The 15,910-nt window shown below is 48.5% G+C and overlaps 1 protein-coding gene across 3 annotated transcripts in view; it reads right to left on the bottom strand.

The window, feature by feature from the left end:
* Positions 1 to 15,848, bottom strand: part of AASDH (aminoadipate-semialdehyde dehydrogenase) — a 38,726-nt gene extending 22,878 nt beyond the window's left edge. For 2 of the 3 annotated variants that reach the window (XM_040418820.1, XM_040418822.1), the window contains exons 1-3: positions 15,723 to 15,848; positions 9,975 to 10,216; positions 9,778 to 9,898 (exon numbers count right to left, since the gene is read on the bottom strand). In XM_040418820.1, coding sequence (XP_040274754.1) covers positions 9,778 to 9,898; positions 9,975 to 10,201 — 348 coding nt within the window. In that variant the 5' untranslated portion in view covers positions 10,202 to 10,216; positions 15,723 to 15,848. Of the gene's footprint in view, positions 1 to 9,777; positions 9,899 to 9,974; positions 10,321 to 15,722 lie in introns of those variants that run through there. The other variant, XM_040418821.1, reaches the window with a different exon arrangement.
* Between the last annotated feature and the right edge of the window lie 62 nt (positions 15,849 to 15,910).

The raw sequence follows: 15,910 nt of genomic DNA, 5'->3' as shown, positions 1-15,910 counted from the left end.
AGAAAGAGGCCAGAACTAAAGCCCATTCCCATGTGAGACTGGAGCTCTACAGCGTCTAGTGGTGATGTGATACTCCGCCTGAAGGGAGGCCCTACAAGGGAAGCCCCAAGAGTAATGCTCACGCCATACTCCAGTCGAGGATGTGACTCAAACACCCCTCGTGCGGTAGGGGCTACCGCATGCTCCGCCAGCGTGGACATGAGGGGAAGGCCTGAGGACATCCAGTAGAAGTTCTGGTATCAAGCTGGCCCAGTTAGTAGAGCTAACCTTAAACCCTCCACCTGACAAGGACGCTGAACAGGAGCAACTGCCGAATTAGTACCAGGGTAGAACTCCTACCTGAGGGGGGTTGTCTCGCTACAGCGATTAGGAGCATCTAGCGCTAGCGTGAAGACTACCCTGCGAAGGAGAAGCCGTTGTAGTAGCCACTGCCGATTGCCAGCATAACGCCCTCACCTAGATAAGGATGAGTGGTGGACGAAGCATCCGGAGTCGGTGAAATATTCCGCTTGCCGGATCTTGATCACAGTACTCTGTGCAGTGTGAATGATCTGAACGGTGGAGGCTCATGGGGATGGGGAGCCTCTAGGACACATAAGGCTGAGTGACTCCCTTGAGAGCACAAAGGCCGACATTCTGGTGTCTCCAATAAGTGCATGAAGAAAAGAGGGATACAATATGGGAGTATCCATAGTATCCAGTGGCAGTATCCATATGCCACTAGATGGAGAATATCAGGCACCAGCGGTACCGACTGTTGCCACGGACCACCTGTGAAGGAAACCAAGGCATCTAGAGTCGTGGCGTAGCTGAAATACAGCATGCAAAGATGCATAGTGATTCCCCCGTTACTGGATCGTTTGTAGAGGGTAATGCCATAGGAAGTATGTGATGGCAAATGGGAGATGGAATAGCAACCAACGGAAGCGCAAACCCCCTGTTAGGGAAGGGGGTAGCGGGATAGTCAGAACCGCAATCTACGGAAGTGTAAGTACCCACTCAATGGAGGGGGAAAAATCTACGGCAAGCACTGCGCCCAGTGGCGGTGCAAAACGCTTTACCTATGATCGGGAGTCACACATCCAGTAAGTACTGCAACCGAGGTAGTGCAAATACCTCACCCATCGAAGGGGGTAACGACCTAGCAGGAACTTGCATATGACAAGTTCTGTACTCTGTGTGAAGTGCCATCATCCCACCCCAGAAAGGGTGTAATGCGTACGTAAACACTGCGACAGCAGTGAGAATGCCATAATGCCACCTATACAAGAGGTTAATGTATGCTGACGATACCGAGCCCAGTGGAACATCAATTCCGCCACTCACAGAACGAGGGCACCTATGGCTGGCATTGAGACCAATGCTAGTGAGGTCAGTCCACCTCAGGAAGGAGGTAATACCCAAATTAAGCACTGTAGAAGTGTAAATAGTGCCTAAGGAAGGGGTTAATGCATACACCAGAACCGGTTAGCACAGACATAATCTAGGAAAGATAATCCGGATTCATGTCAGAGTCCGAATAACTGTCCTGCTTCGGCCCGCTCGTGCACAGTTCCACCTCTCAGCCTCTAGCCCATGGCTGTTGCAGGCTGTGGCGGTGTTGATATAAGAACCAAACTACCCCGGAGGTGTAATAGAACTAAAGGTCTGCTTACCGATTGCGCAGACGGTGCTCTATTAACCAAACGACCCAGGAGGGTGGATTGGGAACTTCCAGAGGTCCTCCGCTGAGTTGCGCAGGAGGAGAAACTCAAACAGACGCCCCCGGGAGGGGGATGGGAAGTTTCAGTTGTCCTCAACTGGATTTGCGCAGTTGGATATTTGCGCAGTTGTAGCACCATTAACCAACCGGCCTCAGAGGGCGGATTGGGATCCTCCAGATGTACTCCACTGGATTTATGCAGTTGGAGCATCATCAACCAAACGGCCCGGAGGGCGGATTGGGGACCCTTCGGGTGTACTCCACTGGATTTACGTAGTTGGAGCATTATCAATCAAACGGCCCAGAGGGCGGAATGGGAGTCCCTCAGATGTACTCCACTGGATTTCGCGCAGTTGGAGCATAATCAACCAAACGGCCTCAGAGGGCGGATTGGGATCCTCCAGATGTACCCCACTGGATCTATGCAGTTGGAGCATTATCAACCAAACGGCCCGGAGGGCGGAATGGGAATCCCTTAGATGTACTCCACTGGATTTGCGCAGTTGGAGCATAATCAACCAAACGGCCCGGAGGGCGGATTGGGATCCTCCAGATGTACCCCACTGGATTTGCGCAGTTGGGGCATAATCAACCAAACGGCCCGGAGGGCGGATTGGGATCCTCCAGATGTACCCCACAGGATTTGCGCAGTTGGAGCATGATCGACCAAACGGCCTCAGAGGGCGGATTGGGATCCCTCAGATGCACTCCATTGGATTTTGTGGGCTGAGGAATGCAGGATTTGTATGGGCATAATTTTATTTTTTATGATATGGAGAGGAGGTCAGGAAGGGTGGTATACTGTAATATCAAGGCACATTGTGCCTGCAGATAGAAACCTAGAGTGAACAGGGGCCTGAAATGAGGGAGGAAGTTCCGGCCTAGAAGGCCGCAAAGCCGGGGACTAAATTATCACGCCGGCTGACGGGACTCACCGCTAGTCAGCACAGCGCGTCCCTGGATTGATATCTGGAATGCGGTCGCCTGTGTCCACTGACCGCGTAAGCCCATCAGAGGAGTAAATTAGCGTGGCCGGAGGGAAAGGAAAGAAATGAGACGGTAGGCCCGAATAAAGCCGGGGCCTAGATTTTGCGGCGTCCGGCCGAGTAGGGGATCCGTTCTCAGAGGGCGGATCGGATGCGTCGTTTAGCCGACCGGGAAGCCCACCCGGTCGGTCGGAGAGTGGGGGGACCGGAATAGGGCGCAGAAGGCGCCTGTTTGTAGATGGAATGGGATTAACCCTTTCCACTGAGGTGAGCTGGGCGACGGGTGGGGGATTCGTTACCCCCTCAAGAAGGGGCCATGTGAGGGGGACAGGGAGGGACAGTAAAACTCACCTGTCTTCATCTGTGCTCTTCACCCTTATTCTTGTACCAGCAGGGCCACCCCACGACCGCTGGCACCAGGCATCAGGGGTCCATGTAGAGAAGGGCTGTAGAGGAGGTGGCCCTCTTGCTGGCGGGAAGCAGGGGAGCGAGGCTGCCCTGGTCCGCTTTGTCTTCTTGGGGGAGGCAAGGCGGTGGAACAGGCAACATCGGCCAGCCTCCCAGGGAGACAGAGACGCAAGCGAATCTGTGCCCCTTAACCTAAAGAAAAAATAAAATAAATTAAAAACAAAATTGTAAAAAAGAGCCACCCTGCGAAGCAGGGAGGTCTGCCTCCTACGACACTAAGCTAAAAACTGATATGCTCTCTCCAGGCTGGAGGGGGTATAGCCTGCAGGGGAGGAGTTATCACTTTTCAGCCTAGTGTCGCCTCCTAGTGGCAGCAGCAAGCTATACCCACGGTCCTGTGTCCCCCAATGAAACCAGCGAGAAAAAGCTGTAAAGTCATGGCCACTAGGGGTCTCACTTCCACCTAACATGCAGTCTATCTATTGTCTGATGTCATGCAAGATCCTGCCGTAGTAAGACAGACACTAGGGTGAGAGGAAGTGGGGCCCTGTCAGAGCTAGCTAAGATCCTGAGCCTGATAAAAGAACTGCTTCTACACAGCTTCTGAACACTACTGGAGCCTCCTGCTTTTCTGTAAGTGTGATCTCCCCCTCCTTATCTGTTGTGTGAGCTCCAGTGCTGAAAACAAACATAGTAGGAAGTAAGAGAAAGGACTTCACAGCAGTACTGTGTTGGCAGATTTCACAGAAGAGAGACACCTCCTGCTTCTGAGAGAAATGCATCTAGCTGGGCAACTGGAGCAGGAAATAATATGGCTAAAAACATTAGAGAAGCCCAAACATGATTATACAAAGAAGCACAGCCATTATGCAAATCCATTATCGGTAGAATACGGATGACACACGGGGAGGGCAAAAAATAGACACATGGACCGTCCACAGACGAACCACTGACCATCTTATCATGGATGTCATCACGGACATATGAATGTGGCCTTGGAAAAAGAAAAGAAAGAAGCTTTTTTTTTCATTTGCAGTTAAAGAGGTTTTCCGAGAGTTTTTTCTCCTCTGGATAGGTTATCAGTATATGGTCGGTGGGGGTCCGACACCCGGGACCAACGCCGACCTGCTGTTTGAGAAGCCAGTGGCGCTCGCATCAGCACCGCGGCCTTCTCCAGCTTTCCATAGGCCAGTAACATCGCGTTCATCAGTCACATGGCTTAGGCACAGCTCACCCAATTGAAGTGGATGGGGCTGAGCGCGTTATCAAGCACAGCCACTATACAATGTACGGCGCTGTACTTGGTGAGCAGAGAGAAGGCTGTGGTGCTACTGCGAGCGCTGGTGCCTTCTCAAACAGCTGATCGGCAGGGGTCCTGAGTGCCGGATCCCCATCGATAGGCAATAGGTCATCAATAAAAATAAAATCTTGGAAAACCTCATAAGTAAAGGCGGCTGAACGTCAACCTCAGACACAGCCTGTGGAAATGGGTGGTGCTGTTTCTGGAACAAAAGCCGGAATTAGACTTACCGGTAATTCATTTTCCACGAATCCACCATGACGGCCCAGAGAGATTGACCCCTGACCTCTGTAGGGGCAGGAACAGAGATAGGTTTAAAAGGACCCCTCCCACCACCATTCACCAGTGAGTTCCAGATTATAGTGCCACAACCACCGGTTACGAGTGAAACAACTCAAAGTGTTTTTTTTTTTTTCCTTTCTTCTTGTAATAATTTTTTTAGGGCGGGATATCATGCCGTCATGGTGGATTCGTGGAAAATGAATTACCGGTAAGTCTAATTCCGGCTTTCCACTTCACCACCATGACGGCCCAGAGAGACATAACAGATTATATACGTCTTAGGGTGGGGCAACGGCCTGAAGGACCTTGCCACCAAATGCGAGGTCGGAAGACCTGGATAAGTCGAGCCTATAATGTTTAATGAAGGTGTTTACATTAGACCAGGTTGCAGCCCGGCATATTTGATCTAGGGAAGCCCCTGCCCTTTCAGCGAAAGAGGCAGATATAGCTCTTGTGGAGTGAGCCCGAATTACCTCTGGACAACTGATGCCTTTGATCTTGTAGCAGTCTGTAATAGTCTGTTTTACCCATCGGGCAATGGTAGATCTGGAAGCTGCCTTCCCCTTATTTTTACCACAGAAGAGCACTAGTAAGTTGTCCACCTTCCTCACGTCTCTAGTGACCTCTAGGTATTTTAGTACTGTTTGTTTGACGTCCAGGGTATGGAAACATTCCTCTCCAAAATTTTTAGGATTCACACAAAAGGAGGGAAGAATGATCTCCTGGTTTCTATGGAAGTCTGTTACTACCTTTGGCAAAAATGTCGGGTCTAACCTCAAGGTAATACGATCCTCCTGCATTGTGAGATATGGTTGTCTTATTGACAATGCTTGGATCTCACTCAGTCTTTTTGCTGATGTTATGGCTATAAGAAAAGCCACCTTCTGAGAAAGATTCTTCAGGGAACTTGCGTCCACGGGTTCATAAGGTGGACCTGTGAGTCCTCTAAGGACAATGTTTAAGTCCCAGGTAGGCACCTTTGATTTGAGAGATGGTCTTAGTCTGGCTGCGGACCTCAGGAATCTTTGGATCCATCTATGGCTGGCTAATTCGGAATCGAAATAGGCACTAAGCGCTGAGACCTGGACTCTCAGGGTAGAAGGACTTAACCCTAACTCTAGTCCCTTTTGAAGGAAATCCAGAATCCTCTGTATATTTGGTCTGGTTTGGTCTGGGGCTTCGTCGCCTGACCAGGTGCAGAATCTTTTCCAGATCTTAAAATAAATGGAGTTAGTCACCTTCTTTCTGCTGGCCTTCAAGGTAGATATAACGCCCTCAGAGAGACCTCTCTGTCTTAGGAGGTTGGACTCAGGATCCAGGCCGAGAGGTTGAAGATTTCCGGATGAGGATGGAGAACCGGCCCCTGGATCAGGATATCCTTTCTCCCTGGGAGAATAAATGCTTCCTGTGGGGAGAGTTTGGTTAGAATAGAGAACCAGCTCCTCTTGGGCCAGTACGGGGTGACCAGGATTACTCTGGCTCTGTCCCTGATGATTTTTTGGAGAACCCTTGGGATTAATGGGAACGGAGGGAAGGCATATGCAAGGTCCCAGTCCTAGTGCAGGGAGAAGGCGTTGATCGCTAGGGGCCTGTCCCTTGGGTTTAGGGAGCAAAAGGTTGATACCTTTGCATTTATCCTTGTAGCGAAAAGATCTACCACTGGAAGGCCCCATCTCTGGACAATCAGATTGAAGATCTCGATGTTTAAGGACCATTCTCCCTGGTCTATGGTAGTCCTGCTGAGGAAGTCCGCCGCACAGTTTAGGCTTCCTTTTAAATGAACTGCCGATATTGATTTTACATTTTTTTCCCCCAGAGGAAGATTTTTCTGGACAGACCTTCCAGTCTCTGAGACCGTGTGCCCCCCTGATGCTTGAGGTAGGACACGGTCGTTACATTGTCTGAATAGACCTTTATATGTTGGTTCCTTAGTTTTGGAGCGGCTGTTCGTATTGTTTCCCAAACTGCCCTGAGCTCCCTGTAGTTGGAGGACTGAGCTGCAATCTTCAGAGGCCAGTCTCCCTGGTAGAGATCGGAGTAGATTTTTGCACCCCACCCTTTTATGCTGGCATCGGTCTGAATATGTACTGCTGGGGTCTTGAACCAGACCATGCCTTTGAAATTAGTAGAAAGTCGTCTAGATAAGGGACGACCGTCACCCCCTGAGGTCTCAGGGAGGCGACTATCTCTACCACCAGCTTCGTGAAAATCCTTGGGGCTGAGGCCAGCCCGAAGGGGAGAGCCACGAACTGGAAGTGGTGAACAGACCCTCTGTGATCCTTTACTGCAAAACGCAGGAACTTCTGAGACTGGGAGTGAATGGGAACATGATAATATGCGTCCTTCAGGTCGATTGTACAGAGGGACGCGTCCCTTTGAATTAAGGGGATGGTAGAATTTAAAGATTCCATCTTGAACCTTTTGTAGATCACAAATTTGTTTATCCTCTTGAGGTTTATGTTCATGCGGAAGGAGCCCCCCGGCTTTTTTTACCAAGAAAAGGCTGGAGTAGAACCCCCGCCCCCGTTGTAGCACGGGAACCGGAATTACTACTCCCAGGTCCAGGAGATTCTGGACCTCCTTCCAGATCTGGCTGTGCTGAAAAGGAGAAGGGTGGTGAGAAATCAGAAATACATTCGGAGGGGGGGAAGATAACTCTATCCTGTATCCAAACTTGACAAGATTTTGCGCCCAGAGGCTCGGAGAAGTCTGCTGCCACTGAGCAAAATGTTGGGATAGTCTTCCCCCTATCCTGGCGTCACTGTTTCTCACCGCCCTTGTTTTGGGGATTAAGGAGGTACCCTCTACCCCTCCCCCCTTTTGGGTAACTCCAACGTCCGGATTTACCTTTACCACGAAAGGAACTATTCTGGGTATATTGACCACGAAAGGAGGGTTTCTTTTTAGGGGTTTTATCCTCAGGGAACCCTTTCTTTTTATCAGTAGCCTTCTCGAGGATCATGTCTAATACAGGACCAAACACGTATTCACCCGAGAAGGCTATAGAACACAACTTCATCTTGGAAGAGATGTCTCCCGACCAAGATTTTATCCAAAGTGCCCTCCGGGCCGCATTGGACAAAGCTGCATCCTTGGCTGAAAATCTAATTGTCTCTGCGGAGGCGTCCGCTAAGAAACCCGTGGCAGATTTTAGCAAGGGAATAGAATCTAGTATCTGTTCCCTGGGCGTTTTACTGCCTAGATGACCTTCTAACTCATTCAGCCACAGGTACATAGACCTGGCGACTGAAGTAGCGGCTATGTTTGTCTTGACACTAAACATAACTGCCTCCCAGGACCTTTTTAATAAGCTGTCAGCCTTCCTTTCCATAGTGTCCCTTAACTGACAGGAGTCCTCAAATGGAAGTGAGTTTTTTTTTATTGACTTTGGCCACCTGGACGTCAATTCTAGGGACCTCGTCAAAATTTTTTGAGTCTGACGGGTCAAATGCAAGGCGGTTTCTGAATTCCTGGAAATTCCCAGCTTCTTTTCAGGATGGGCCCATTCATCCATCACCATCTCCTTAATGTTTTCGTTTATGGGGAATACCCTGGAGCGTTTGACCCTCAATCCCCCAAACATCTCTTCCTGAACTGTATGGGGTTGCTGAATGTCCTCCACCCCCATGGTATCCCTGACAGCCTTTAAAAGGTCACTCATCTCACTGGGAGTGAAGAAAAAATTTCTAGAGTCCTCGACGATCTCGCCCTCAGATAGGGGGTCGTCGTCCTCTTTTTTAGAGGATGAGGCATTGTCTTCTAAATCCTCATAGTCAGAGGGAATGTTCGCCCCCCTGGGTCTTTTAGGTGGGCGAATCCCCCTGGTATCCTCACGGAGGGAGGCCAGTGAGGACCTAACCTCCTCCTGAATCATGGATCTAAACTCCTGCATAATTGAGGGCTGTTCGTCTCTCACTAATTTAGCAATGCAATCCTTGCAAAGTTTTTTAGTATAGTTCTCAGGGAGCCTGACGGAGCACTGGATGCATCAGGCGGTCCTCTTTCCTTTTTTTAAAGTAAATTTGGCCTAAAGTGAGAGAGGCAGCCCATTAAATTTATGTCAATCTAGTATAGGAGCATAAACTAGATGCAGTATACCAGCAGACCCACCAGGGGCGCATCCCCCCCCCCTGCCACCTGTGAAGCTGCCGACTTGCCCAGGTGGGCTACTCACGCAGGGGCGCTCGGGAGCGGTCTGCTCCTGCTGCTGTGGCTCCTTCTCCTGGTCCGACATGTTCCGGTCAGAGAGTGATGCAGAGAGCGCAGCGGGAAAGTGCTTGTTAGCATTTTTTATAGAAGCCCGTCCACTTCCGGGTTTTGCCGGCGGCCCGGAAGTAACCCGGCGGCCCGGAAGTGACGTCAGACGCGCGCGACAGCGCAGAGCGTCTTTTCGGTCGGCTACTTCACAGGGAGGTTTCCCACAACAGGGAGCGTGACCCTGGCGTCTCCCTGTCAGCTTTAGAACAAAGTCCGCCGGAGAGCAGGGAACGCATCTCTGGGTGAAAGGACCCGCAAGGGAGGCAATGAACACCACCGATGCGGTCACCCAGGTACTCTAAAATAATAAAACGAGGTCCACTTGACCTCCCTGAAAGCCAGAGAGGACTTTTCTCTGTCCTGGCCACTATAGGGGCAGGAACACACTGGTGAATGGTGGTGGGAGGGGTCCTTTTAAACCTATCTCTGTTCCTGCCCCTACAGAGGTCAGGGGTCAATCTCTCTGGGCCGTCATGGTGGTGAAGTGGAAAACAGACCTTTTTTAACAATCCTCTAGGCCTGATATCAGCAATTCGAACATGATGCTCCGGGAAAAAATAAAAAACAGAATTTATGTAAGATTCAGAGGTCCAGTAATAAGAAAAACAAACTGTACCCATCTACCAGCAGTAATACAGTCTCTTTGGGCAATGACATCTCAGCATAAAGGACAGATATTACACCGCCATTCCCACATCTTTACTTTACACCATGTAGTCTATATGTTTCTGGCAGGTCTCCCAAAAGTAACATAAGCAGAATTTTGTAATAAATCTCAGTATAATGGAGAAAATGACATGAACGACAAAGTATTAGCAAAGTTCCTTATTGATCTTACTTACCTCAACTTTGTCTTTCTCCACAAGCACATGCTGTATCTTACACCGCTGCATTAAGGAAGATGTGAAGGACGATGGAGCCCCGGGATCTACTGGAGAATACGCAGCCGGCGCTCTTAGAATCCTATGCAGAAAAAGACTTTGAAACCAAGCTCCATGTAGAGAACACGGACGTTAAAGGCAATGAAATTATTGGGTACCCTAGAATCCAGGATGGCAGATGGATGTTTGGATGGCAGTAGAGGCCAATAGTTTTATTTTCCAGATTATGGGATTTCAGGAAAAGTGTCAGCTCTTCAGCCCCCTGCAGCATGTCCTGGTATGTGCAGTATATTGGATTCTTGTTGTATGGTTGAAAACATACTGCTTTCTTGTCTCTATATAACACAGCCGCCTGCACTACAATATCATGCAGCGTACCCGCCATCTGGAGATCAGCGACCTGGAAGAGAGCATAAAAACATCAGGTGTCATCAGGATACTACAGATTCTGGAGAGGCCGACACTTGCTCTTGAAGGGGTTGTCTCTCACTTCAGCAAATGGCATTTATCCTGTAGAGCAGGGATGGCCAACCTGAGGCTCTCCAGCTGTTGCAAAACTACAACTCCCAGCATGCCCAGACTGCCTTCAGTTATCAGCCTACAGCAAAGCATGGTGGGAGTTGTAGTTTTACAACAGCTGGAGAGCCACAGGTTGGCCAGCCCTGCTGTAGAGAAAGTGAATACAAGGCTCTTACTAATGTATTGTGATTATCCATATTGCTTCCTTGGCTTCATTCATTTTTTCATCACATTATACGCCTTGTATCCAGGAGGTACGACCACCCTGTAATCCAACAGTGGTGGTCGTGCTTACACGCTATTGGAAAAAGCACCGGCCTCTGTCGGGACCGCGGGAGTGCGCATAGGCACACATGTGCATTATCTCCGCTGCAGCGGTGGCCATAACCCCTGGATATGAGCAATGTATAATGAGGCAATATGGACAATCACAATACATTAGGGAGTGCCTTGTATTAATTTTATCTGTAACAATACTATTAGCTGAAGAGAAATGACCCGGCTTTGTCCCACATTTGACATTCGTCACCTATCCTAAGGACAGGTGATAAATGTCATCGTGGTGGGCCCCACCCAGGTATCCTGAGCCAACCTGTTCCCCCTCACTGCGCAACCGCAGTAAGGAGAAGATCGAATGGCAGAAGTCAAGTATGTGCGCTCCCCTTTGCAACACTCCGGAACACCCTGAGCACATATTTGACCACTGCTATGTCCAAACTCCTCCTCATTCCAATCATGCAGTGAAGAGCAAAAGGGGTTTCGGACCCCTGAAAGTAGTGCAATATGTGCTGTATTCCTCGACACGGCATGCATCTGTTGGGCAATAAGGGGCAGGCTTAGGCTGGAATCACACATGCAGTTTCTGATGCAGTCTTTTGAGCCAAATAAGTCTGCATCCAAAAAGATAGAAGAAGTACAGGGTGGGCCATTTATATGGATACACCTTAATAAAATGGGAATGGTTGGTGATATTAACTTCCTGTTTGTGGCACATTAGTATATGTGAGGGGGGAAACTTTTCAAGATGGGTGGTGACCATGGCGGCCATTTTGAAGTCGGCCATTTTGAATCCAACTTTTGTTTTTTCAATAGGAAGAGGGTCATGTGACACATCAAACTTATTGGGAATTTCACAAGAAAAACAATGGAACAATGGTGTGCTTGGTTTTAACGTAACTTTATTCTTTCATGAGTTATTTACAAGTTTCTGACCACTTATAAAATGTGTTCAATGTGCTGCCCATTGTGTTGGATTGTCAATGCATCCCTCTTCTCCCACTCTTCACACACTGATAGCAACACCGCAGGAGAAATGCTAGCACAGGCTTCCAGTATCCGTAGTTTCACGTGCTGCACATCTCGTATCATCTGAAGGCAATTATCTATGCTGTGAAGATACGAGATGTGCAGCACCTGAAACTACGGATACTGGAAGCCTGTGCTAGCACTTCTCCTGTGGTGTTGCTATCAGTGTGTGAAGAGTGGGAGAAGAGGGTTGCATTGACAATCCAACACAATGGGCAGCACATTGAACACATTTTATAAGTGGTCAGAAACTTGTAAATAACTCATGAAAGAATAAAGTTACGTTAAAACCAATCACACCATTGTTTTTCTTGTGAAATTCCCAATAAGTTTGATGTGTCACATGAACCTCTTCCTATTGAAAAAACAAAAGTTGGATTCAAAATGGCCGACTTCAAAATGGCCGCCATTGTCACCACCCATCTTGAAAAGTTCCCCCCTCACATATACTAATGTGCCACAAACAGGAAGTTAATATCACCAACATTCCCATTTTATTAAGGTGTATCCATATAAATGGCCCACCCTGTATAACAGAAAGACTGACACTTCTCTGCTCTTTGTATTCTGTGTTCAATCTAAAAAAATTAAATAAAAACTGCACCAACGGTTAAAAGGTCTCTTTTTGCCATTCTAGCACTGGCTGGCATAGTCATATGATGGCATGGGCAAGTAATCCCTGCAGCACAGTAAGGGAGTGTCACAACAGGACCGCGGGCGTTAGAACGGATCTGTATATTTGTTATTATGCACCATAAGCAGCTAGCAGGAAAAAGGATTCAACCTGAAAACCCCCTTTAGGCCCCTTGCAGACGAGCGTTCCTCCCACAGCGAGTCCGCATTGCAGCACCCGGCCTGACCTCCCAGCACTGATGGGATTCACATAGCATTATATTGATGTATGATGCCATGTAACCATTACAGTTCTGGAATGTTTTGGATAACACTGGCAGCATTATGCCAGTGTTATCCAATACCTTCCAGAACTGTAAGGGTTACATAGCATTATAAATCAATATAATGCTATGTGAATCCCAGCAGCGCTGGGAGGTCAGGCCGGGGGCTGCGATGCGGACTCGCTGCGGGAGGAACGCTCGTCTGCAAGTGGCCTTACGGTACAACAATTTCCGCATCAGATCCACACCAAAATCCGCATTCGCGGATTTTGATGCGGTCTTGCCCTCATCTCACCCTTTGCATTGTAAAGGGAAATCTGCACAAACAAATTCAAAATCTGCCTGGCAGTTCAATTTCCACAAGGAAAATATTTGAAAAATTGTACATGAGATTTGTCAGATCTCATTCACTTTTCTGGTATTGTATGAGGCTGCGTTTTTTCCGCACAAAATCCACATGTGACCGGCACCATATGCAGGTTGCTATAAGAGTACAGCCACGCGGCGTGGATATGCTGCAAAGACAGCTGATATTAGATAAACTCATTCACATGCTGCGGAATATTCTATAACAGAACCTGCACATGACCAGATCTGTGGTGCAGATTGTAAATCCACATCAAGTCAATTTGTGCCGCGGTTTCAGCCGCGAACTCTGCACTTTGCAATGCAAGGAGCGAAATCACTGGCAATTCCCCCAGCAGATTTTCTGCAACAAAATACGTCCTGCGTGGGCGTACCGTGAGGGCAGGTTCAGACCTAACTGATTGGCGCTGTACAGAACCAGCAAAGTGATGAGCTTTCAGCAATCATTAGCCACACGTGGCAGAAAATGACCAGTGGTGTGGATTTTAAATCTGCGGCATGTCAATTTACACCGCCGATTTCTCGCTTTCCAATGCAAAGAACGAAGCCGTGTCTAATCTGCAGCATTTTAGCAACAAAATCAGTGGCAAAAACGCACCTACCCTAAGGCCTCTTTCACATGAGCGAGTTTTCCGCCCGGATGCAATGAGTGTAGTGAACACATGGGGGGGTCATTTACGATCAGAAAAAGGTCTACAAAGGTTATTTGTGCCACAATCTGCAGCTTTCTCCGCTCACGCCAGGTCTAATAAAGTGGATGTGGTGTGAGCCTGTCTCATTCATCACTTTCTACGCATGTAAGGGATCATTCAGACGGCTGTATGAATGAGACCGCATCCGTTCCGCAAAATGGTGCGGACCCATTCATTTCAATGGGGCTGCAAAAGATGCGGACAGCACACAGTGCGCTGTCTGCATCCGTGGTTCGGCGGAAAAGATAGAACATGTGCTATTCTTGTCTGCAATCGCGGACAAGAATAGGCATTTTCTATTATGGTTGCGGCCATGTGCGGTCTGCAAATTGCAAATCCGAAAAGCACTACGGCCGTCTGAATGGGCCCTAAGACAGCTAAAAAGCTGTCCTACATTTAGACCGCAGCTGGATACAACAAAGTTATGTAGAGGCCAGCGCAGGGGCTTATTAAGACCGGAGTCTAAAACGCCGGTCTTAATAAATGACCCCCATAGCATCTGGACTGAATCCTGAATTCAAGCGTTGTTTATCGCTGATCATCTCTGCGTTCAGGAAACATCGCAGCGTGTTCTATATTGCGCATTTTTCCCGCAGCCCTGGTTCCACACGTGAATGGCGATGCAATGCGTTTTTCAGTGATGGTTGCTAGAGGTGTAGATTGTTACTCTTCAGGTTTTTTTTCACATGCACGTGTGCAAAATTATCAGTTTTTTCCTGAACAGATCCTGAAACAATCTGTATTGCTTGCGTGAAAGGGTTAAAGGTTGTCCTGCAAGTATTTTTTGTATTTTTATTTTTTTGAAGTTCCAGAATGCTTTAAGGCCTCCTTCACACGAGCGATACGGATTGTGTCAGGATCTGATGGTTTGGTCACAAGGTCAATCAGTTTTGTCTGCGTTCAGTGTGTGCATTTTTTCCTTGCAGGTTGCATGTGTTTTTCACGGACGTGAAAAAAAACGTAACAATAATAATCGACCTCTCCTAGCAATCATCAGGGAGATACGTATTGCATCCCCATTCACTTCTGTAAAGCCAGAGCTGCATGAAAAAAGCACAATATAGAAGATGCTGCATGAAAAACAACGCTCATGTGCACACGCTCTGCCCCATAGAGAATTAATTAGTCCGCACCCATTCCTGATAAATGCAGAACGGGTGCGGACAGTTTATTTATTCTAAATAAACATTAACATGATGATGTTTTCAATGCCTGGCCCTGTCAATCAGGCCTCATGCACACAACCGTAGTATTGATACAGTTTTGTACATGAGGCCTTAAAGTGCAGAGGGCGTGGCAGTTGCAGAGACAGCAGAGCCTTTAGGAGTAATGACAACGCCCCCATTGCTCCTAGAGGCTCATTTGCATGTATTAAAACATCATTTTTCTCAGCAGTGCGGGTACATATGAACATGGGACCAACACAGATGTCTTCAGCTGCCAAGCGCACATGTAACAGGTCAGCCAGTGTCATAGGTACAAATCTGCTGACAGATGCCCTATAAACGGGTTGTCCGGGATTTTAACACTAGACCGTGGAGGTCGGACACTCTGCACCCCCACTGATGCGGTTATCTTGTAGTTAGGAGCAGCACTGCAGTTATCAGCTCGGTCTACTACACAATGGACAAGGCTGTGCTGACTATGAGGTAACAGCTGATGGACAGGGGTGCTGGTGCCGGACTCCCTCCAATCAGATATTGAGGTATGGGGGCCTCCTAACCATATTGGCTTCCTGCAGGGCATACGCCACAGCTAGAGCGGTCTGCCAGCGTCTTGTTTCTGTCTTCAGTGAAAGAAACATGCATGCTCTGCCAAGTGTGCATGTTAATGGGGGGGCATGCACTTATGGCTCTAGAGGGGCGGCCACAGCTGTATCCAGTCTAGGCAACCATCTGCAAGGTAAGTGAATGGGCAGCAGAGACAGCAGGCATCACTCTCTGATCCTGGCCGTTTGCTACAATGTATCAGCCTGGACTCCAGTCCACATTCACAGAAGGCCTGTCTGTAAAGGATGAGGCGAGTGCACACTTCTGAACTCTAATTCATTGCACTCACACTGTCCCCCAGACCTGCAGTGGCGGAAACCCAAGTACTGCTGGCAATGCATATAACATAATGAGGTTACCTTCCCCAGAGCATTATACACTCTGCAGACACTTGCTGCTAAGGAGCCTACCTAAGGACCGCAGCTCCATAGGAAATAAATACATGCAGAGTATAGTGCGCATGCGCCGGCTTTGCTCTTTGGTCCTCGCATGACCCGGAAGGGATAGCTGACAGTCCTATAGTAAACGAGAGCATTGCGTCTGCGCG

Source organism: Bufo bufo, chromosome 2 (assembly GCF_905171765.1).
Source record: "Bufo bufo chromosome 2, aBufBuf1.1, whole genome shotgun sequence".
In the NCBI taxonomy this organism is placed as follows: domain Eukaryota; kingdom Metazoa; phylum Chordata; class Amphibia; order Anura; family Bufonidae; genus Bufo; species Bufo bufo.
Note: the sequence above shows the minus strand (reverse complement) of the source record. Positions and strands in the feature narration are given on the sequence as shown.